The 23,239-nt window shown below is 35.0% G+C and overlaps 4 protein-coding genes across 4 annotated transcripts; 3 read left to right on the top strand and 1 right to left on the bottom strand.

The window, feature by feature from the left end:
- The first annotated feature begins 505 nt into the window (after positions 1–505).
- LOC111778318 (ribonuclease 2-like) lies at positions 506–5,817 on the top strand. The gene is made up of 8 exons (XM_023658061.1): positions 506–803; positions 1,961–1,989; positions 2,847–2,920; positions 3,406–3,507; positions 3,636–3,639; positions 4,099–4,190; positions 5,000–5,161; positions 5,447–5,817. Exons 1-8 carry the CDS (start codon positions 559–561, stop codon positions 5,591–5,593), a joined length of 855 nt encoding a protein of 284 aa, XP_023513829.1. The 5' UTR covers positions 506–558; the 3' UTR covers positions 5,594–5,817.
- LOC111778317 (acyl-coenzyme A thioesterase 9, mitochondrial-like) lies at positions 5,706–8,992 on the bottom strand. The gene is made up of 5 exons (XM_023658060.1): positions 8,336–8,992; positions 7,780–7,957; positions 6,367–6,833; positions 6,157–6,285; positions 5,706–6,072 (listed from the first exon to the last, which is right to left on the bottom strand). The coding sequence occupies exons 1-5, from the start codon at positions 8,873–8,875 to the stop codon at positions 5,890–5,892; spliced, it is 1,497 nt and encodes a 498-aa protein (XP_023513828.1). The 5' UTR covers positions 8,876–8,992; the 3' UTR covers positions 5,706–5,889.
- Positions 8,993–10,415: 1,423 nt separating this feature from the next.
- On the top strand, positions 10,416–16,964 carry LOC111778985 (serine/threonine-protein kinase 38-like). The gene is made up of 13 exons (XM_023659004.1): positions 10,416–10,696; positions 11,876–12,050; positions 12,456–12,539; positions 12,621–12,862; positions 12,953–13,172; positions 13,718–13,797; positions 13,928–14,012; positions 14,431–14,562; positions 14,656–14,769; positions 14,868–14,915; positions 15,899–15,983; positions 16,206–16,262; positions 16,333–16,964. The coding sequence occupies exons 1-13, from the start codon at positions 10,473–10,475 to the stop codon at positions 16,458–16,460; spliced, it is 1,674 nt and encodes a 557-aa protein (XP_023514772.1). The 5' UTR covers positions 10,416–10,472; the 3' UTR covers positions 16,461–16,964.
- Positions 16,965–18,002: 1,038 nt separating this feature from the next.
- Positions 18,003–22,877, top strand: LOC111778098. The gene is made up of 5 exons (XM_023657745.1): positions 18,003–18,281; positions 19,545–19,717; positions 22,104–22,287; positions 22,403–22,509; positions 22,592–22,877. The coding sequence occupies exons 1-5, from the start codon at positions 18,210–18,212 to the stop codon at positions 22,671–22,673; spliced, it is 618 nt and encodes a 205-aa protein (XP_023513513.1). The 5' UTR covers positions 18,003–18,209; the 3' UTR covers positions 22,674–22,877.
- Positions 22,878–23,239: the final 362 nt, after the last annotated feature.

Genomic DNA, 23,239 nt, shown 5'->3' on the forward strand with positions numbered 1-23,239 from the left:
TCTCCAAATGATGTGGGATCTCACAGTAATGTTTTTATTAAGATGATTATATGTGACTTGATCTTAATAATCGATGGAAGCCTAATAAACTTACTTGACCAAATAGGGAGCTGGAAGCACATAAGCTTCACAACATGGAATGTTGGGATGTTGTGTTTATTTTGTGACATGAGTAACAAGGCGCCACTCACCCTCTCATACTCATTTTTATTATTAAATCATAAATAAATTATTCATTAAAATATTATATATATTTATAGACACAACTTGTCATAGAAAATATTGAAATGATATGGTTTAATTCAATTTATTTCGTATATATATACATGATGGAGGGAATTTATATTCCAATTCCAATCTAAATTTTAATTTTTTTTTTTTAATCAAAATTTTGTATCTAACTGAAAATATTTTGGTTTAAAAATATTAAAATTATTTATTTATTTAATATAATATAATATAGAATTTTGTATATAGAAGTATTTATACTTTAGGTCCAGATAAGGCCAATCGAATTCGGTAGTCTACCAATTGGATTACGTTACGCATTTATTTGTCATGGGGAGCGATCCCCAAAATCAAGCCATTCCCATTCCCATGGCGATTCTCTTCATCTTTCTTCTTCAATTCAGCCTATCTGTTGCATCAATTTCCTTGGATGAGGCTTCCGATGCGGTAATTTTACAGAACCAGGGTGGACGAAAGCAGAGAGAATTTGATTACTTCGTTTTGGCGCTGCAATGGCCTGGTACTATCTGCAAGGGCACTCGCCACTGTTGTTCCTCCAATGCATGCTGTAATAGGTGACTGCTTCTGGCTCGCTCTTTTTCAGATTGCTTAATCAATCGTTTCTTTCGTTTGATGATTCTGTTTAGTAACTGCAGTAGTTATTAGCTCATAATTTTCCATTTCGTCATGCTGCTTGATGTGAAAAAAACTGTAGCATCTTCCGCCTTCTTTGGGCTCAATTGTTGGATATTATTTTGCTCGCTGATAGGGGATCAAAGTGAAATAAGCATGCTATTTGCTGATTTCCTTACATCATATCACTACAAAACATACACGTCGAGAACCTGCTTTCAGCAGTGTTACGAATCACTTTTCGTAAGAAGAGGAAGGCGTTTATGAGATTATTTCTTGGTCTTATAAGAATTTTGGACTCCTTATATATAGTACTTAGCTTAAACTTCCAGTATAAATCCCTNTTTTTTTTTTTTTTTTTTTTTTTTTTGCCAAACTATGAACTTCATTAATACCGTAAAGAATCATAGTTGTAGCAGTAACATGGACTAAAGCTGATTGAGGGGTTCTTGAGATTCTCACATCTTTTTCCATCAAGATCTGCATGTTACCGTTTATGAACAAGTACAGTAGTCTAGTAGTACCTTCACCACCACTGGTGCAGTCAAAGAGAAAGAAACAATTGCAAAGAAGGGCAGGAATGTTTAACATTGACGGAGAAGAGGAGACCGAATATGAGAGGTCCTACCAAAATAAAAAATTATGCTTCCAAATTTCTCCAATCAATTTCAATTCTGTAAGATAAACCATCTGGACAAGTTAGATTGTGATACCTTGTAATAAACGATAAATGAAAACTTAAGTTTTTCTTATTCTCCTTATTCTGAATTGGTTTAAACTCCTTTCAGAATCTGGCGTAACTTGGGTTTGTTTGAAAGATTTCCTGCATTTAGAGAGGGGGGTGGGATTAAGCTATAATATTGCAATTAGGCAATTGGGTATTTTGGCATTGAATGAATTACAATGGTCATGACTCCAAAAATTAAATGTGAAAAGGTTATTGGAGACCATTGATAGAACACAAAATTTAGAGTTTTGGTTGTGAAAGTTTTGCCTATATGTCGTATTCCAATATTTTGTTGAGTGTTCTTTTGAATTCTGTGGATATTCTTTTACATTGTTCATTAAAACTTACATTCATTTATCTCTTCTTTGCTAGATCTGGTGGTTTTGCTGAGTTTACAATTCGTAAGTTGAAGCTACAATTGCATTGGTTCCACAGTTCTGAACTATGAAGCACAGGCAACATGACACAGACGTGGAAATACATCATTTTCTATAAAACTAGAATATAGATATTATAACTGTACATTTTAAAAATATATGTTATCTTAATATCTTCATACTTTTCAATCATTTTCACATTAAAAATATTTTTCAGTCTCTGATATTTTTACATTTCAAAGGTATTGTGAAACAAGATAATTCAAGAGATGTTGAAGACAACATTCTAATGGTGCAATGCACTAACTTACAACAAGATATTTGGAAACTCTATAACCAAATTGACAATTCTGTAAATGATTCCATATTTCGTAAAAAAAATAAATTTGAAATTGGTTTAGGGTTTAGGGTTTAGGGTTCATGCATTAATATAGTTAAAAATAGTTTGATGCAATATGCTTAGAAGTTTATTATTTTGCTCTATATTTATTTTTATGTTGATTGATTTTTTCAAACAAAATTGAATAAGTAAAAGATTCGACGCTAGTATTGCATGTATCTAATTTGTTCATCAAGTGTATAACACATCTAATTTGTTAACTAGCCATCATAAAATATAGAAGAATTGGAGTGTTCAATACATGTAGGGTTACTGAACTGTTTATCTGTACTTCACATGTTCCATTTCTCTTCGGTACCTGTTCATTTTTATTATTTATTATTTTTACTGGAAATATCAATTAGGGTCCCTTTTTTTTAGTCAGTTCCCTAAAAATAAACATAGGAGACCGTTCCTTTGTTTGAGGATCTTTTTGTTTATAGAATAAGGGGTCACTTTTGTTTGATTGTGCATTGAATTTATAACTTCTTCCTCTTAATAGATGGTTTGTGGCCTGATTATAATGATGGAACTTGGCCTTCATGTTGCACTGGAAAAGAATTTGATGAGAAGGAGGTACGTTTTTTATTAAAATTAGGTTGTTGATATTAATGAAATGATCCAAAGTCCCCTTAGGATCTAGAGAAGGAGGTACGTTTTTATTAAAATTAGGCTGTTGATATTCATTAAATGATCCAGAGTTCCCTTAGGATACAAACTATTGGTATCAAAAAGGTATATAATCAGTGCAAAAAATGGATAAGGAGGTTCAATTAGGATCTAGAGAAGTTCCCTTCTTTCAAATGATCGAATAGCTGTAACTATGCTAGGATTTTGGTTTTGTTCCAAACCTTGTAATCCTCAAAAGATTGAACCAATAATAACTGGGATGGAAAGCATTACTGGAAGTTGAAGAGCTAAAACAGAGCACTTTCAGCCTGATTTTCATATGTTACTGTTGGTTTTACTTTGATCGTTGTGTCATTTGCTTTGCTCTTGCAATTGATACATTGTTCTGTTTAAGTCATCCTTTTAACATCCTGCATCATTTGATCTTCCAGATTCATACCTTACTTGAACCCATGAAGAAATATTGGTCATCTTTGAGTTGTAGTTCACCGAAAACTTGCCATGGTGCAAAGGGATCATTTTGGGCTCATGAGGTGACCGTTGCTAGTACAACATATGTTTTGTTTTAATTTGACTGATTATACCCAAGTTTTAGCTGATGATTTTTTCCCCCTTCTCTTTTTGCTCCTATGATGGCTGAATTGGCTTCTGCATTTGGTAGTGGGGTAATGATCCTTGGCTTCTCTCACTTGGATACTATAATTTATATTCTGGAATACATTGGTCATGGGCTTTATTTCTTACATTGAATTTTTCTGATTGGCAAAGGATAGATTTCTAGGTTTCTCTTTTGCACTCTCTCTACTCTAAAATGTTAATTTGTCATGATATTTGACAAATATCTTCACTTTTAAAGACTTTCACATCTAGGTCATGTGTTCAATGCATTGCATAATGATTTCCTATACAAAGATGTATTTTTCTTTTTATCATATACCTTGTGCCGATGCAAGTCAAATTTGATGGTGACCTTATTTACGTATAGTTTGTCCTTTATTGAATGTGACAACGTATCAACTTTGTTGATGTTACTGCTTTGATGTCCATATTGGAAGCAAAGCATATTAATGTCCTTCCCAGTTCCCATGCTTTGGTTTTTCATATTAAATTTTTATTACATGCAGAGAAGCATGGAACTTGTTCTTCTCCAGTAGCTCGTGATGAATATGGTTACTTTTTAACTACTCTCAACGTCTATTTCAAATACAATGTCACAGTAAGTTTACAATTGATGTTACACTTCTCTATTAGCCCTAAAGTCAATAGATCAGACTAAGCTGCTTGCAGAAAATAATATAGCTTGCAGTTTAGTTCCATATTGGTTTGCTACTGTTGATTTTGTTTTCCTTAATTGATAAATGTTACTAATGACTTTCCTATTTCCTTTGCAGATTAGTTTTATATTTTTAAGGCTTTATACAACTTAAGTTTTCTAGATTGTTTAAGCTGTGGTAGATGCTATTTAATGGTTAATGGCTAGGTAGATTGTAGAGAATAATTTAATGGATTTAGAATAACCAGATAAGTTTTGAGGATTTTCTTGACAAATAGGGTTTTATAAAACTTAAATTTTGGGGCTGTAGAANAAAAAAAAAAAAAAAAAAAAAAAAAAAAAAAAAAAAAAAAAAAAAAAAAAAAAAAAAAAAAAAAAGCAATGTATTTAACTACTGAGATCCATCTATGGAAATTGAAATAATTAAATTTCTATTTCATTGCAGTAGCTGGCCTATAAGTGGTTAATTCTTTACACCAGTCCAGAAATCCTGATGGAGCATTTGATTTTTTGCGGACAAACTTGTTTTTGAAGTTCGCAATTTTACTTGTATGGTCTAACTAATAAATCTTTCATACCTTCAAATCTGATATAAAAGAGAGATCTGAACCATTTCAAGGAATTTTAGAGTTCCCAGTTCTTAATTTTTAGGTTACTCCATATAGTATATGGTTGTGTATATTTAAAAGCTTGATGAGTTATTCATTTGCCTTGGAATCAGTTTGGTTACTAATGAACATCTCATGTCCCAGAAAGTTCTGAATGACGCTGGATATGTACCTTCAAATTCTGAGAAATATCCTCTGGGAGGAATCATTTCAGCAGTTGAGAATGCTTTTCATGCCACCCCTTTGTTGGTCTGCTCAAAGGGTGCAGTGGAGGAACTTCGCTTATGTTTCTACAAGGATTTCAAGGTTTTTTTTTCCTTCTTAATTTTTGCTGATTCGGTTTGAAATTGAATTTCTTAACCGAAAGAAACGAAAGGAAACTTTAAAGTTGATGCACATCTTGGATAGGATTAAATTTTGGACAATTCCTTATGTTGATGCTTCTTGTTCTAATTATCCTTTTCGGGTAGGTTTAAGGCACTTTTACAAAGAACACTCGACATATATAATTATACTTTTACATTAGCCTGATCTTCCGAACTTCATGGGATATATGTTGGATACTCAACTGATCTTTTTGCTTTATTGCAGCCTCGCGACTGTGTTCCGACCGACTCACAGAATTCAATCGTTTCTTCGAAAATCTCATGTCCCAAATATGTCAGCTTACCCTCATATGAGCCAGGAGGCAAGATTTTCGAGTTCACTGATTCCAATTGGCAATATCCAAATGCTTAATTTTCAGTCTTTTGAAAACATAATGCATACTATAATATCTCTGTTGAGATATATATGAATCTGTAATGCATTATGTTTCTTATAGTTTGCCTTGTAGAAGTCAACAATTGGATTGGAAGTTTGCAGACAATGTAATTTTAATATTGATCTTGGTTTCTAATATCAAATTGAAAAATGTTACCCTTATTTCTTCGTAAGGACGAGGGTTGAGATTCTAGAATGAACTTAACTTGCCCCAGTTTCAGAATAATGATACTACCAGATGTTCTTAAACTATGCTAAACTTTGTTGTCTGCCTAAGCCTGATCTGATTCAGATTGCTTAATCAATTCCCTTAGCTGCTTTTCAGCATCAATGCGCTCGATGATTCGTCGAGCTTCTTCTTCTGTTGCAGGAACGACGCTGCGAAGCCTGAACCCGTTTCTGTTTGCTTTAGCCTCTGGACGCACAGTAAAAGTGAAGTAGAACGTGTTCGAAACCTGTCATATTGGATTATTAAACAACTCAACAAGTTTCTAGACAATGCTGCAATTGATAGATTCATTGGGGTTTAAGTTCTTTACCTCGCTACACCTTATTTCAGGCCTAGTAACATGGGCAACAACTTCAACATTGATCAATGGCTGATCTGGGTTGTCAAGTTCTGTGTAAAGAATGCATGATGTGAAACGTACGAAGTCACCCACATCTACCTGCACATTGAAACAACCAACATTTATGGTATTGAGAAGGCCAACTGAAATGGCTCGTTGAAGAGATGGCCACTAACTCACAGGCTTTAAGAAATCAACATGATCAACTTCTAGAAAGCAAGGCACCAATCCAGCAAATACATATGCTGTTGAGAAGGCCAATTCAAATGCTCGTTGCATCAGAAACCCTCCAAAAATCCGACCATGTATGTTTCTTTGTTGTGGTTGACAGATCAAAGAGTTTTCAAGGCGAGTATCCCTGAGAAGAATGCTGTCTCTGTCTGCTAAGGCTGGCATGTCACACAAGATTCTTCCCTCTGCTAGAAAAGCATTGAGTCTATTTGTATACCCATTTTCTGATCCCTGCATATCACCTATGTTCTTCTTTTTCCTTAACTTACTTCTGGCTTCTGCTCCCTCAAAAAGTAGTTTTTCTTCCTCAGTTTCTGGTAAAAGCCTGTTAACCAAAGCTGCTTTCCCTGTCTTAGAGTCGCGAGCCACGAATATGAAGTTTGCTGTCAGAGCTGAGTCTGATGTGTTTGAGCAATCTGCAGAATAACCAAAAATGATAGATTAAGGAAAGAAATAAGTAGCTTCCTGAAACCGCCCAACCCTACTACTAGGTAGGGATTTGACCCGTTACATATCGTTGTTAGTCTAACAGTTTTATAACGCGTCTGCTGAGGAGGTAGGGCTTTGACCCGTTACGTATTGTTGTTAGTCTTACGATTTTATAACGCGTCTGCTAAGGAGAAGTTTCTACACCCTTATAAGGAATTTTTTCATTTCCCTCTCCAACCAAGTTTCCACACCCTTAATGAATTCTTCATTCCCCTCCAATCAATGTGGGATCTCACAATCCACCCCCTCGGGGGGCCAACGTCCTTAATGGCAAACAACCCGATGTCTGGCTCTGATACTATTTGTAACAGCCCAAGTCCACCGCTAGCTAATATTATCTTCTTTGAGCTTTTCCTTTCGGGTTTCCCCGTAAGATTTTAGAACGCATCTACTAAAGAGAGGATTCCACACTCTTATAAGGAATGGTTCGTTCCTCTCTCCAACCGACGTGGGACCTCACATTGGGATCTCATAATCCACCCTCAAAACGCGTCTACTAAAGAGAGGATTCCACACTCTTATAAGGAATGTTTCGTTCCTCTCTCCAACCGACATGGGACTTCACAACCCACCCCCTTGGAGGCCCAGGGTCCCCAAGCCCACTGCCAGTAGATATTGTCCATTTTGACCCTTAACATGACACTCTCACGATTTTAAAACGTGTCTACTCTCAACCAAGTTCGGACTAACAATCCACCCCTTGAAAATTTGAAGATATTTCTCACAGTTTACAGTAAATTATTCTCAGATACGGCCAAATTAAGGCAGAGTCACCAATGAAGCAAGTGAAAATTTGAAGATCATTGCTAAAAGTTAATCATAGAGAGAGAGAGAGATTTCAAGAGTACTATTACCATAGTTCATAATCCATACCTTCTGATGATTGAATCATGTCTAACTGAACCTCAATTGATGATCGCCCAACCCATATGACTGAACCAACTATTTTCAAATCAGCAGCCACATTAATCGGCTTCTTCAAAACAATCCTGTCCACAGAGGCAGTCACTAGCAAAAGTGGTCTTGTTGTGCTATCAACATCAGAACAGTGCTGTCATAGACCAAACCAGGATCAATAAATTCTTCAGAGGTAAGAGAATTTCATAGATTCATAGTGCACAAACCCTTTATCAATTACCAATTCATTTTCTAGCTCACTCATACATATCAATCAAAGCCGCTTAAAAGCTTTTCACCTAATTTCCTTGCTGAAAATGATTTCTCTCCTTGATTTTCTATGAAATGTGAAAAATCTCAACGGATGAAAGCTTGAAAAGTTCCAAGCTAAAAGAAAATCAGAATAAGGTTGAGAAAATCGCATTCAATAAGTCATTGAGTTCAAAGAATCATCACATATTCATTATCAATGTCAGGATATGCAGATCAATCAGCGGAATAGAAATCAAGAACAACGAAGAAATCAACATACTCTAACGGAGATGGTACCAGCCAAGGCATCAAGATCTTCAAGCAGCTTTCCGATTCTAACCTCATTCCACGGATCTCGATACTGCTCTCTCAGAATGAAATCAGAAGAGAAATTATAAACCACAATAGTCCGACTCTGCGACGGCGTTTTCGTGAGCAGTTCGCTCTGCGGAGGTGCATCTTTAGGAGGATCGAGCAGCCTCTCGAAGATACTCAACCTAGCTTCCCACAAAGCGGTGGTGACCGGGGAATGGTGCATTCCCGGCCAGAGATTGATCGGTTTCCGAGACGAAGTGGAATTGCTAGAATCATCGCCGCCGCCGGAACTCGGCGGTAAAGTAATAGTGGAGAAGACGGAAATGGTCTCCGAAGGGGAGGAATCCGAATCCGCGCTGAAGAATCGCTGGAACTGGAAAATGCGTTTAGGTTTAGGATTAGAGGTCGAAGATTTGAGGGAACATACAGAATTCAGCGCTTGAAGAGAGAGCTGGAGTTGGGTTCTGATCTTCCCCATTTGATGAACGACATCAACAGTGTTCATCAGTCGCCAAATTTATACGACCGATGACAAAATTCTTGTATCATTCTAACCTCAAAAAAGGAAATAAATTCATGCATTGGTCTCTCCCCAATTCATGCCAGCAAGAATCGTGTTTGAAATTCACTCCATTGTTCATATTTCGCTCTACATCCAAAATATAATTTTTTTTATGTAAATTTTTTATTTTTTAATTTAATTTTTTTTTTCAAAAAATAAAATAATTTATTTTAAATATATAAATTATTTACAAAAGTCTTTAATTATTTTAATTACAAATAATAACTTTTTAAATATAGTTCAACTAATTATATATTATAATTAGATTTTAAAAAATGTCAAATTATAAATTTAATAAAAAAAATAATATGAAATTAAATAATCAACAATCACCTGAATATGTTACACATTAATATTATATTAAAATTAGTATTTTTATATTTTTTATATCTTATAGATTTAGAGACCAACACGACTCTCCACAATCGTATATTTTCATATTTTATAGATTTATGAGTAAAAACTGTTAGACGAACACGAGGATTTACCAATCTATTGGCATGACTCTGATACCATGTTAGACGAACACGACTCTCCACAATGGTATGATATTGTCCACTTTGAGCATAAGCTCTCGCAGTTTTGCTCTGGGTTTCCCCAAAAGGCTTTGTATCAATAGAGAGAGTATTTCTTAATCATTCCTTAAATTAGCGGACTTAGTAAGCTTATATAAAAACATATATTTTCGAGTAAGATGTCAAATGATGGAATTCGTGTAAAATAAATTAATATTTTTCATCCTACAATAAAAAAAATAAAATCTGGTAATAATTTTTAAACATATTTATTAATAATTAAAAAAAAAATGAATTAACACATAAAAAATACAGTGATATTTCAGTTGAGATGACGGTTTAGAGAAGTTTTAAAATAAATAAATAAATTAATTAATTAACTGAAAAAACGATTTTGAGCGGGAGCGCATCAAATAATTGTTTAATATATATATATATATATATATATATATATATATATATATAAATTGAAACCAGCTTTGGAATATATCGTCGTCGTCTACAACCAAACTCCAATTCTGTTATTCCATGGAAGAGCTCAGAATCGGGAAGAGAAAATGGAAATGAGTGGTAATTCGAATCACGGAAGAGAGACCATTTCGGACGAACTCTATGGAATTTCTTCATTGAAGGCCACAACGAAAAATGCTGGAATCGTTCTTTATCTCTCTCTCTCACTTCCATTTCTGGATTATATCTCTCCTTCGTGTTACCATTTCACTCTATTTTAGTTCCACGGTCATCCGGATTCTCAGCCCTTTTTCCCTCTTTCTTGGAAGCCCTATCACTTCCATTTCTTCGACTCCTTTTTGTTATTGATTTTGATTCTATTCTGACGCGATTGATTGTTTGTTTGTGGTCGTTTCGAATTTGTGGTGGTGGGATNTTTTTTTTTTTTTTTTTTTTTTTTTTTTTTTTTTTTTTTTTTTTTTTTTTTTTTTTTTTTTTTTTTTTTTTGGATTGGGGAATTTGTTTCTGGTCTAGGGATGGTTTATGGTTCTGTTCTTGAGATTCCTGTTTGAGAAATGGATTCGGCGAGGAGTTGGTTTAATAAGCTTCAGCCAAGAGATAGGTTGAGGGGTTCTTCGAAGAGGAGGGAAAATAGTGCTGGAGGGAATGAGGAATCTACTGAACCGGTGGATGAAGAAGAGCTTTCTAATATCACTAAGCAGAAGGTTGCTGCGGCAAAGCAGTACATCGAGAATCATTACAAGGAGCAAAGGAGGAATCTGCAGGAGAGAAGGGAAAGGTATACATATGATTGTTTACCCTGTTTTTTTATTTGGAAATTGATACAATACAACTGTGAAGTAAGAATGTGCAGCCAAAGTGTTTGTTTATATGAATCTTGTGAGGCAATGATTATGCATTCGATCACAAAAATGTTTAATTAGAGTTCTTGCTTTTTTTTCTTTTTGCTACAAATAGATTGTTGTCACACCAGTATATCCTGCCAAAATTATTAGTTTGTAAAGACGTTTTAAGAGAACGTGTTGTTAGGAATCACAACTCTCCACAATAGTATGATATTGTCCACTTTGAGCATAAGCTCTCGTGGCGCTTCCCCAATAGGCCTCATACTAATGGAGATAGTATTCCTCACTTATAAACTCATGATCTTCCACTAAATTAACCAATGTGCGACTCACTCCCAATAATCCTCAACACATGCCCCTATAGATTTCATGGCTACTTTCTCAAAACAATGATTGGATCTTTTTCTTTCTGGGAATGAAACCTTTCATTAGTAAAAGCAGGGTACCGCCAACAATGGAGTTTGCAACAGGACGCCCTGGTCTTAATTCATTATAGTGTGAATGTAATTAGAAAACATACATGAGAGGCTGCACTGGAAAACATAATGTATTTAGTTAGAACTAGATAGAAAACGTCAGCCCATTTTGAGTTTTCTTTCCTGGAAATCTGCAATATGTTGGCCTTCCTTCTCCCCAACTAGCTTTTGATCGAAATTATTAGGTGCTCTGAAGTTGAAATTCCAGTGTAGGTTGAATGTTTTAAAAAGATTGTGCCAACATTTTAAACTATATTGACGGTAGGAGAGGAAGAACAATGCTCCTGCATTTCTACCCATTTTTTTATATAAAACACAACCAAAGTATTCTCTGTTCATATATATAATTGAATCATTCAGATATGCTTACTGTCTCCCTCTGGACTTCAGTAGAGAAACTCTTTTGCTAATCTTGAAGAAAAGCTTTCCTACTCTTGAATTATCTAGTAATTTTCTGAAATTATCAATCGTCCATTGTTCTTTATCATTGATATTAATATGAAGTATACAATTTGAACATAACTAATGACAATGGTTGTTATTGTACTTTCTACCCTTAATTTTTAACAAACATGTGAAACTACCAAGTCAATTCTCATTTGAGTAAGATTTTATAAATAATTTTTATGTATGCAGACGCAATATATTGGAAAAGAAGCTGGCTGATGCTGATGTTTCTGAAGAAGATCAAAACAATTTACTTAAATTTTTGGAGAAGAAGGAAACAGAATACATGCGCCTCCAAAGGCACAAAATGGGTGTCGATGATTTTGATTTACTAACAATCATTGGCAAAGGTGCTTTTGGGGAGGTATGTTTCACCTTTTTTTTTGTTACGTATGAATTTTCTTTTCTACATGACCACATTTGGGAACATACTCATAATCCTCCAATTAGCTAGATTAAACTAAATTCATAGGTAGGTCTTTGTTTCCAAATGAAACAACATTGTTGAATAACTAGAAGAAAAAAAGTATAATAAAGTCAAATTTTAACAAATAACTTGAGCCTATCACATTCAGGTCATGTAGAATGCACTATTGGATTTTTGACACTTGTGTTGTAGGGTCAGACCGGATATTATGTGAGATTAGTTCAAGTGTACATGAACGAGCCCAGACCCTTGTTCATGTACCAAACCCAATTCTAAACCAAATTTGTTTATGTAGTTACAATTTTGGGGGTAACTTCTTAAGTATATTCCTGATCTTTGTAGGTTCGTATTTGTAGAGAGAAGACAACAGGTCAGGTATATGCTATGAAAAAGCTTAAAAAATCCGAGATGCTTCGAAGGGGCCAGGTAATTTGTGGTGGCGTGTGCTATCTTGTATCCCAGAACTTATTATTCTGCATTCTTAAGGGCATTTTGGAGATCTTTCAGGTGGAGCATGTGAGAGCTGAAAGAAATCTTCTTGCTGAAGTAGACAGCAATTGCATCGTGAAACTCTATTGTTCTTTTCAAGATGATGAGTTTCTCTACCTTATTATGGAGTACCTACCTGGGGGAGATATGATGACTTTATTGATGAGAAAGGATACATTGACTGATGATGAAGCCAGGTTTTACGTTGGAGAGATAGTTTTGGCTATTGAGTCTATTCATAGGCACAACTACATTCATAGGTCAGCAGATTTTTGTGTCCCTTGGATACTTATCATGAATCATTCCTTTCAATTGTAAAGATAAGCTAATTCTGTTGTTCTGTCTCACAGAGATATCAAGCCTGACAACTTGCTGCTTGATAAATTTGGGCACTTGAGACTCTCAGACTTTGGACTATGCAAGCCATTAGATTGCAGTACACTCCAAGAACAAGATTTCAACATAGGGAGTGCCCGCAATGGAACTGCACAAAGTGATGAGAGCAATGCAGCTCCTACACGTACTCAACAAGAGCAACTACAACATTGGCAGAAGAATCGCAGAATGCTTGTACGTTTCCTTCTACCGAAGTTTTGCTTCTCTTATTATTCTTCTAGATGGCATATGTTGAAGAGATTTATGTCATGGTTGACTGTTAGCTTATTCTAGTGCTGCTATTGGGGTTTTAGGAAATTTCTTGTTACAAAACTTCATTTTCTTGGTTTAGATTCTCTTTTAAATGTATTAATTCTACTAGTTGTTTATTAAAAAATCTCAACTAGATCATTCCATAAAAACATTATTAAAATTTGTTAACCAAACACATGAAACCTAATCCATCCAATATATCAACAATTTTTTTCTTTTCTTTTTATTTTTTTATTTTTATTATTATTATTATTATTATTTTTTTGCAGAAACATCTAATTGAAAATGTAAAATATATTAACAATAAAAATCATAAAAGATTATGGACTACATTGAAAATTTCCTGAAAGATAGGGACCAATTTTATATTTAGCCTTATTTATTTCAAAAAAAAAAAAAAAAAGTCTAGTTGATTGTTTTGGTGCATAGGATTTCTTCTTTTACATTATGGTATATTGGAATTCCAGGCTTATTCAACAGTTGGAACACCAGATTACATTGCTCCAGAGGTTTTGTTGAAGAAAGGTTACGGAATGGAATGTGACTGGTAAATCTAAACTCACATGTCTATCTAGAATGAATTTATAAGTTTTTATGATGTCTCAACTGCAAAAGAGATGAGGTTCTTTCAAGTGGCATCGATTTGCTTGCAATTTATGGTTTTTTCTAAATACTAGGTGGTCACTTGGAGCAATTATGTATGAAATGCTTGTTGGGTACCCACCTTTTTACTCTGATGATCCAATGTCAACATGTCGGAAGGTAACTTTAATATCTTGTGGCTGTTGTTTAATGCGAAGAAGAAAAAAGAATTTTTAGATACTCCTTACTTTCACAACAAAACATGTTTTCGTTCAATAAATTTTCTCTTGATGAGCATTTAGTCATCCTTTTATTTGAAAAGTCTATGAAACTTATATACTGTTCGTATTAATTTGTTGGTGAAGTCCTGTGTTAGTCATGTGATATTTTGATTCTTTTTCTTTTCCAGCCAAACCTACCAAATGATCTCTTATTGTACAGTTGTCCTTTCGTTTCAAAGCCCATGAAACTTTTATATTACTTATATGATTAACTTGATGGTGATGCAGTACCCTGATTCTTTACTATCTCTTGGCTATAATATGGAAGGCTTGACAATTAAAGCTTTTTTTCTTATTTGTATTTTTGCCCTGTTCAGATAGTGAACTGGAGAACTCATTTGAAGTTCCCTGACGAGGCAAAGCTATCTCTCTTGGCAAAAGATCTCATAAGCAAACTACTATGCAATGTTGACCAGCGGCTAGGTACAAACGGTGCGGATGAAATTAAGGTGTTGTACGCCGTGTCGTTCTTAATTTCTTTTCGTTTGATTTGAAGCTTTTAAAATAATCTGAAGGTTCCTGCCTCCCAATTTGTCATCTAGGTTCATCCGTGGTTTCAAAATCTTGAATGGGATAGGCTATATGAAATGGAAGCTGCATTTGTTCCTGAGGTTAAAGATGAGCTAGACACTCAAAATTTTGAAAAGTTTGAAGAGGTAGCATGATGTCCCTCTATCTTTTGTTAACTTCTCCGAGCAAGTTGCTTTGGCCTTTGTCTCATTTACTTTCTCTCTTCATATTTCTATATCTACAGTCTGACTCGCAAAGCAGTACATCATCTAAATCTGGTCCATGGAGAAAGGTAACAGTCTTAGCACTGGTCATCCTATTTAAAAGGTTTAACTCGTTCATATTTTTAACACTTTCCCTCACTCATGGACTTTAGAACTTAAACGAGTGATTATCAACTATTACAAGGTTTCAAACATACGGCTTCATGCTTAGATAGTATGATAAAAGATAAGCAGCTATTGAAGCTAACTTGAGTTGATTATATGTTGAGGATTGTTGGGAGGGAGTCCCACTGTGGCTAATTTAGGGAATGATCATGGGTTTATAAGTAAGAAATACATCTCCATTGGTGTGAGGCCTTTTGGGGAAGCCCAAAACAAAAACATGAAAGCTTATGCTCAAGGTGGACAATATCGTACCATTGTGGAGAGTCGTGATTCCTAACATGGTATCAGAGTCATGCACTTAACTTAGTCATGTTAATAGAATCTTCAAATGTTAAATAAAGATTGTGAGCCTCGAAGGTGTAGTCAAAAGTGACTAAAGTGTCGAACAAATGGTGTACTTTGTTTGAGGTCTCCAGAGAAGGAGTTGAGCATCGATTAAGGGGAGGCTCGAGGGCTCCATAGGCCTCAAGGGAGACTCTATGTTGTACTTTGTTCGAGGGGAGGATTGTTGGGAGGGAGTCCCACATTGGCTAATTTAGGGAATGATCATGCCTTTATAAGTAAGGAATACATCTCCATTGGTGTGAGGCCTTTCGGAAAAGCCCAAAACAAAAACATGAGAGGTTATTCTCAAAGTGGACAAAATCATATCATTTGGAGAGTCGTGACTCCAAACATTATACACACACTGTAACCAATCCTTCCGCTAGTTGCCTTCATCTACAGCAACAAGCAACAAGATTTTTATGGTTTTTCCCTGTCCCCTTCAAAATTATGGCTTTTAAGTTGTGTGGGTAGATTTATCTTTTTCCCCATGATCTTCAAAATTAACAAAGTCTGTTCATATTGTCGGTTTCTAATTCCCTTTTGGATGTGTTTTTATCAGATGCTCTCATCTAAGGACATCAACTTTGTTGGATACACTTATAAGAACTTCGAAATCGTCAACGATTATCAATTGCCTGGGATGAGTATGTCCTCTCACATACTGGTTGAAATATTTACTTTCAAACCTGTCATTTTAAAGCTTGATTAGCATACCTGTCATTGTAGTTGATGTTCTTGGGACTGCTAATGAATCGTTTACTGTTGAACTATGAGTCAACACTCATATATATATATATATATATATAGTTCTAGTTGTTCTTAAGAGGGAGATCATTCATGGAAATTGGTTTTCTGTTAATGTGTAGCTGAATTGAAGAAAAAATGCAACAAACCAAAAAGACCCTCAATCAAGTCACTCTTTGGTATGCACCAATACTTCCCTTTTTCACTCACTTTGGACAGACGACTGATTTGAATGACTGTTTCGGACAGACGAGGAATCAGAGGCACGAGATGCAGCTGATTCATCCATACGTTGTCAACCGAGCGTGGGGGGTAGCTGTTCAAACTCAATGACATCTGAACTGGATGCATTTGAAAAGAGAAAAGAGTCAATGTGACATATTCTCTGTGGATCATCAGATGATACAGCAGAACCTCTGATACATTTGCTAATCTTAGTTGGAATTCTCTAATATACATAGATCCAATGTATGATAAGGTGGCATTTTGCATCCAAATCCTTTGACCAACTTGGTTTAACAGAAGGTTAAGTTCGAGCAACGATGGACGAGACGGATTCTTGGTTTCTAACAATCGACCTTGGAGCTGAGCCGAGCCGAGCCGAGCCCGTGGCAGCGTTGTTCGGAGTCAGGTAAATAACAGATCTGAAAAAGGTTAACAGATCTTAGTAGTGTTGAAATTTACTATTCTCTTTCTTGTCTTGTTTCTTCCCACATCTAATTTGGTGGGGTTTTCTCAACAATTTGTTGTACAAAAGACACCAAACCAATAGCCAATACATGAATGTTCCAGTGTAGATAATACATAGCAAGACCAATGTGTTCCATCCTACTTGATTGCTTCTCCCTCTATGAACAATAATGCAGGTTCATTTACAGGTCGATATCGCCTTACCATTTGTTAGATGCTAATATTTTTCTTGACGTGTTTTATTTAGACGTGACGTGTTTTATGAGGTGATGAGTTGACGTCTAAATAAAATACGAGTCAGGTGAGCTATAAAAAATCAAGAGAGCGTTGATCTGTGTAAGTTAGAGAATAACAAAGAAAAAGTTTGATGAGCGGAGGAAATTATTGCCATCCTAAAATGTAAGAAATCTATCTATTCGTTTTTTAATGTCTTTCATTTATTTTGTCTTTTTTTCTTTTCCAATTATGTCCAAACATTAATTTTGATTGGTCGTCTTGAATTTTTTTCTCTCTATCTTTTCTACGTTCATTAATTTTCGGGTCCCAAATTTCATTCATCCTTTCAGCCTACCAACCCTCAAACATTTTGCTTCTCTTAATTTTTTTTTTCAACTCTAAGCGAAAGGAAAGCCATAATTGAGCGCATTACTGTTCGGTTGAACCCAAAAATAGTCTTGATTACCGACCCAAACAATTTAGTTGAACCCCAAAAATAGTCTCTATGAACCCAAATAATTTAATATTAATGTGTGTTACCTTCATAAAAATTATTAGTATTTATTTTTATTGATATGCGTGTTTGAAATTTAAAAAAATATTATTATGAAATTAAAATGATTGTGGTAAGTTTTATTTTCATTAAGAAAAAGATTTAAAATTGAAAATTAAAAAATTATTAGATAATATTATTATGAAATTAAAATGATTGTGGTAAGTTTTATTTTAATTAAGAAAAAGATTTAAAATTGAAAATTAAAAAATTATTAGATATGAAATAAAAAAGAATTTAAAAATTAATAGTCCTTACATTTTTAAAATTACAAATTTACCTTCTGAACATAATATTTTTTAAAAAAAAAATGATAAATATTTAGAATTCTCACCTATTATTTTTTTAATATCAAAATTATAAATGCGTTATATACAAAATTTAAAATTAAAAGTAAAATAAATGTAAAATTAAAAATTTAAAAAGAATGAATATATTAAATAAACAGAAATTTAATGTGAAAGAGGGTAGAGGATTTTAAGCATCTTCTTACATTGAAGTCACAAAGAAAGGGGCGAAGAAGAACAGCAGATTTTGTTTTTCTTACATTTCATGGGGTTTTAGTAAAAGGGTATGCGTAAAACTTCGCCCAACCACATTCATCCACCTGAGAATTAGGGTTTAGGATTTGAGGATTTGAGGATTTGAGGATTCTAGGATTCTAGGAATGGCTTCGCTTTCAACTTGGTTCCGGTACATAGCTCACAAGCTCGAGTACTCCGTTTCTCTCAGTTGGAAGGTAACTCTCTCTCTCTCTCTCTCTCTCTCTCTCTCTATTCCTATTCTTCAATTTTTCACATGGGTTTTCTTGAATCACTGCTTATTTTCTTTATAATTTGTGTTTGGTGTTCTGATTATTCATACTGGTTACATTACTCGAAATTCATTAGAAAATAATATCATATCTTGCCCTGTTGTTTGTCATCAGGCTTCGGATTTCTTGTTTTTTGAAGTATTCTTGGATATTAATTCGACAAGTTGTGAGCTCAAATCGCATTTCTTGGTTTTTATTGCTTTGGTTTTCGATCACCGATTAGTCCTCTGAGTTTGTTCGTTGTTTATAAGTTCTTCACAATTGATTTTCTGTTACAAATTGATGCATATCTTTACCAACATTTTTTTAAAAAAGTTGATTGTATGAATGGCTACTTTTTAAATTTTGATTATTACTAGATCATTCCTTTATTGCTGCTATTCCCCTCTTTCAAAAAAAGCAGGGTTTGTCTATTTCTTTTAATAAAATTATAGACTGAGAAAATAGACGAGTCTTTCAAATGGGAAAAATAATTCTTTGTATTCCAGTGTATAATTGGTTTCTTGGCCTTTTGTTGTAGTCCTCTATACTTTTTGTTTTAAAAAAATTACATAAAGTTACTCCCCTTTTTTTCTACTGATCAGACCTTTTAAGAGTGTTCTAGCACTCTATGCTGAGAATCATCTGTTTTTCTCTCATTTCGATTGACCTTGTCCGGGCAATGCGCGTTGAAGATAGTAAATTTTTTTGTTCTCTCTTTTGGCTGCAGTGTGGGAGGAAGTATATCACCTGTTTTCCTTTTTCTGAATGAGTGTTCCTTTTAGTTTCTTATAGAATCATATTTCCAATGTTTGAGAAGTTGAAGCCAACCATGACTTTTTCTATGTTGAATGAGTGTGAGCTGCTGGGAGTCTGGGACTCTATAATTAACTATGTGCTAGAAAATGCAAATGGTTTATAGCCAATGCCAGTTCTTGAATATTCATACCTTCCTCGCCGGATTGTCTTTGATCTTCTGATTTCTCTATTCTATTAGCAAATCTTTACATGGTTTATCTCTTTGTGCATATTCTTTCATTTCCGGGTTAGCTTGTAGTTCTCTCTTGGTTAGCTTCTTGGTTCTCAGCTAGGAAATTTTTGAACTCTAAGAAGTGTTTGATTGAGAAAAAAGTAGAGAGGTATTAACCATTCAAACCTTTCAACTGTTTTATATAAGCAATTAAAAGAAGAATCTTTACTCTGCTGCAGAACTATAAGGGAGGTCAAATTACTGACAAAGAAGTAGGTGATGCTGTCTGGAAGAATTTACTTCAGGGAAAGCTCACATACCTACACTGGTTTAAAGGAGTGGAGATGGCCCCAACTGTAGGTGAGACAGGAGGAACACTTCTCGTACGCAAATTACCTGTGGCAAACCCAACGTAATCTTTGTCTTCCTCTTAGTACAAAATAGTATATTCTCTTTTTCTGCAACAAAGTTTCCTATTTTTGTCATAGATTTAAAATGCTTACTAATCTGGTCCTTTTGATTTAGTTCTAATTTATTTCCTCAATTTAAATTGATCATCTGAATAAAGTGAAGTCAGTCCTCTACTCCGTTCTTTTATACTTCAGTGGCTATTGTTATTAATTGGCGAGAAACACACTTCATTAAGAAAGGAGAATATAATTCATTGACCAATGAGTTTCGAAGGGGGTATGATTACAAACGTAGTAATTTTTATAAATATGGATGTGGAGAAGAATAAAGTAAATTAATTTCCACGTTTGATTGATCGTCTTTTGTTCTTGAAGATCAATTATTTAGTGTGACTACCACCTTGATAAGTTGTCCAGGAATAGTTTTTAGTTTATTCTTTATACATCAGATGGTGTAAAAGTAGCAGTTATGTATTGCATATAATCTTCCTCTTAAAAAATCATACCTCTGCAATCCGACCAAATATTTCGAAGCACAACATATAAAGTATTTGGCGATCAACTCTCGAGTGTATCTAAGGAAGAGCCTTTATTAGTAAAAAGATTCAATAAGTTTGGCCAAAAGGACAAAAGATAAGGAGGTTGTTTGAGTTTTCTAGACTACTTTTGTGAAGGAAGCATCACTTTTAGTCAAGGTAGCTGAGGATATGTCTTTGCTGTATTTTTCATTTGTGTCTAAGCCACTGAGATCTAGGGAGGTCTCAGAGAGAATGTACACTTCTTTGGAGCCTTCCACATTCAAAGATATTTTCAAAATAAGGTCGTGATAGGATGATCGTAGGAATATTACCGGGGTAGCTAGAAATATTATCAGAGTATTAAGGGAATATTGGTCACTAGTCAAAGAACTGGTTAGAGAGAGTGGAAGGAGATGCAGGCAGGCACTGGTTTAGTTAGTTTTGGCCTTGAAAATACGAATTTATTCTCCAATTACCTCGAATGCTTTGACCTTTCCTTCGAGTTTTTCAATGCTTTATTTATGTTTTGCCTCATATCATACTTTATAAACCATTCTTTGTTTGTTTGTTTTCTATATTTTTATCGATCAGTGTAAAGTTTGTTTCTGGTTAAAAAAAAAAAATTGCATTCACAGCTGTTTGAGTCAACTGGTGCCTTCTTGTTCCAAAACTCCCACTCCCTGAACATAGAGTTCTGCTATGAAGGAGATTATCACCAGGGTTGCCCACCTTCCATCTCCCAATTTAAAAAGGCCTTTTGAAAACTTAGCTCCAGCTACTGTTCTGTTCATCCTAAACTTCTCCCTTAGATTCTAACTTGAATCCTCTTCTTTTTGCAAATATAGTCTCACCTCTTACATCCAATTGGAGAACCTTTTCGTAACTTTGTTGGATGCTCTTACTAGATTAGGAAGATTGTTAACTATTTTTTCCTTTTCCACTACCAAGCAGAAGAGGATGTCACTTTTCTTTGGTAGATTAGCAATATGACTTCCACATTTACCGATTGAGAAGCCTCGATGTGGTTCTCCCTTATTCGTTTTTGGACAATCAATTAACCACCAAGAGAAAACAAAAGGGACGATCCAGCTCTTTAGTTGCTTGATTCTCTCCGTTTTTCACCAACATGCACATAATAGGTGACGTCTTAATTGCAGCCTTGAATCTAACCTCCTCATTTATAGTGATAGCCTCAACGAAATCTCAATCTACCTTATCATAGTGTAACGACCCAGATCCACTGCTAGTAGATATTGTCCTCTTTGGGCTTTCTCTTTCGAGCTTCCCCTCAAGGCTTTAAAACGCGTTTGCTAGGGAAAGGTTTCCACGCCCTTATAAATGGTGATTTGTTCTCCTCCCCAACCAAGGTGGGACGCTTTTTAAATATTGAGCTCAGACACCATCTCTTCCTTCCTCTTACATCCCACTCATCAGTAACGTCATTCACAATTAAAATTGGATAAGCACCCAAAATGAAAGTGGTTTGGTTGGGAAACAAAGTTTTTGCCTAGGGTTTGATGTATCATAATAGGTGTTAACAAATACTCTTCTCCTGATTACCGAATCCAAGGTTTGAAGATGGGGCATAGAACTATCGGCAATGGGCACCCCCATTACAAGTTATCCTTTTTTGGAGGATAGGGCATAGAACTCAGAAAGAGGGAAGAAAAAGGTATTTCCTATTGGTACAAGTACATGTTATGAATGAGAATTGTTTATGGTTCATGGAGTAGAATTTAGAATTGAGTCATTGTATGATGTATATGCTCCTATAACATACAAATTAGGACCCTACTTCAAAGCTATATTTTTTAGCCTATACTCACCATTCCCCTTGTTTAACAGCAGAGATACTTGTTTGTTGACACAGGAGTGTTTTTGTTGGAGACGTCGTGGTCGTAAAGGAGCCAGAGAAACCAGAGAACTATCTTGTCAGAAGATTGGCTGCAGTTGAAGGGTATGAAATGTTGTCTACTGATGAGAAGGATGAGCCTTTCATCCTTGAGAAGGATGAGTGCTGGTTGTTGGCCGAAAATGAGAAGTTGAAGCCCAAGGTACAATCCAATGACATTACCATAATTCTGCTGTAGTTGAAGCCATCCTGTTCTACTGTGGTGCAGTTTGAGTTTCTTTTTACTTACCCCTTCCCTCTCATACATCAAATGGCAGGAAGCATACGACAGCCGAACATTTGGTCCGGTACCAATGTCGGACATTGTAGGCAGAGCCATATATTGCTTACGAACAGCGGTCGATCATGGCCCGGTGCAGAATAGGTTAGCCACACCATTCTCTCTATAAAAAAAAGTGCAGAATTGTTGTTGTTGGGACTGACTGAGTTGTGTTTGCTTTCACTAGTTATTATAGCATGAAAAGGGATTCACCTATATTGGAAATTGAACTGGACGTTGACGAGATGGCGAAAAATCACAAGGCCTGAAAGAGAGAATAGTATCAGATCTTGGGCTGTTGCAGGTGAACTCCCAAATTTTTATTTTTTTCGATGGATTTGGGGATATTCAGTTCCAAATGGGTTCCAATCTTCTTTGTTCTACAAGATTTTACTCTTTATTCAGTTTCATGGCTTTTTAAGGGAAAAAAAAAGCAATAAAATGATTACTTGTCAACCTTTGGATCAAAAAAATTGAGTCTATTAGCTTCGATTCGAAAATCTACTTGTTTTCATTATTATATGAAGACGTAATATCACTTAATCATGTAATCGTATTGCTTAATCTTATGATTATATGATCTAAAAGATAAGATATCAATTATGTCACGAAACTTGGGTAATATCCAAATTTGAATTATCAGCACATATCAAGGAATTGTAATCATACTAGAGAGGGGGAAAAACTCGTGGAATCCACAATCAAGCTTGACATAGTATCAATTATGTCACGAAACTTGGGTAATATCCAAATTTGAATTATCAGCACATATCAAGGAATTGTAATCATACTAGAGAGGGGGAAAAACTCGTGGAATCCACAATCAAGCTTGACA

Source organism: Cucurbita pepo, chromosome LG17 (assembly GCF_002806865.2).
Source record: "Cucurbita pepo subsp. pepo cultivar mu-cu-16 chromosome LG17, ASM280686v2, whole genome shotgun sequence".
NCBI lineage: Eukaryota > Viridiplantae > Streptophyta > Magnoliopsida > Cucurbitales > Cucurbitaceae > Cucurbita > Cucurbita pepo.

Coding starts and splice junctions, on each gene's coding strand:
- LOC111778098 (XM_023657745.1), top strand. CDS start 18,210: ATGGCTTCGCTTTCAACTTGGTTCCGGTACATAGCTCACAAGCTCGAG. Junction 18,282..19,544: donor CCGTTTCTCTCAGTTGGAAG/GTAACTCTCTCT, acceptor ACTCTGCTGCAG/AACTATAAGGGAGGTCAAAT. Junction 22,510..22,591: donor CATGGCCCGGTGCAGAATAG/GTTAGCCACACC, acceptor TGCTTTCACTAG/TTATTATAGCATGAAAAGGG.
- LOC111778985 (XM_023659004.1), top strand. CDS start 10,473: ATGGATTCGGCGAGGAGTTGGTTTAATAAGCTTCAGCCAAGAGATAGG. Junction 14,013..14,430: donor CAATGTCAACATGTCGGAAG/GTAACTTTAATA, acceptor TGCCCTGTTCAG/ATAGTGAACTGGAGAACTCA. Junction 14,563..14,655: donor ACGGTGCGGATGAAATTAAG/GTGTTGTACGCC, acceptor TTTGTCATCTAG/GTTCATCCGTGGTTTCAAAA.
- LOC111778317 (XM_023658060.1), bottom strand. CDS start 8,875: ATGAACACTGTTGATGTCGTTCATCAAATGGGGAAGATCAGAACCCAA. Junction 6,834..7,779: donor CATGATTCAATCATCAGAAG/GTATGGATTATG, acceptor GTTATTCTGCAG/ATTGCTCAAACACATCAGAC. Junction 6,286..6,366: donor ATGTTGATTTCTTAAAGCCT/GTGAGTTAGTGG, acceptor TTCAATGTGCAG/GTAGATGTGGGTGACTTCGT.
- LOC111778318 (XM_023658061.1), top strand. CDS start 559: ATGGGGAGCGATCCCCAAAATCAAGCCATTCCCATTCCCATGGCGATT. Junction 804..1,960: donor TCCAATGCATGCTGTAATAG/GTGACTGCTTCT, acceptor CTTCTTTGCTAG/ATCTGGTGGTTTTGCTGAGT. Junction 1,990..2,846: donor TTTTGCTGAGTTTACAATTC/GTAAGTTGAAGC, acceptor TCCTCTTAATAG/ATGGTTTGTGGCCTGATTAT.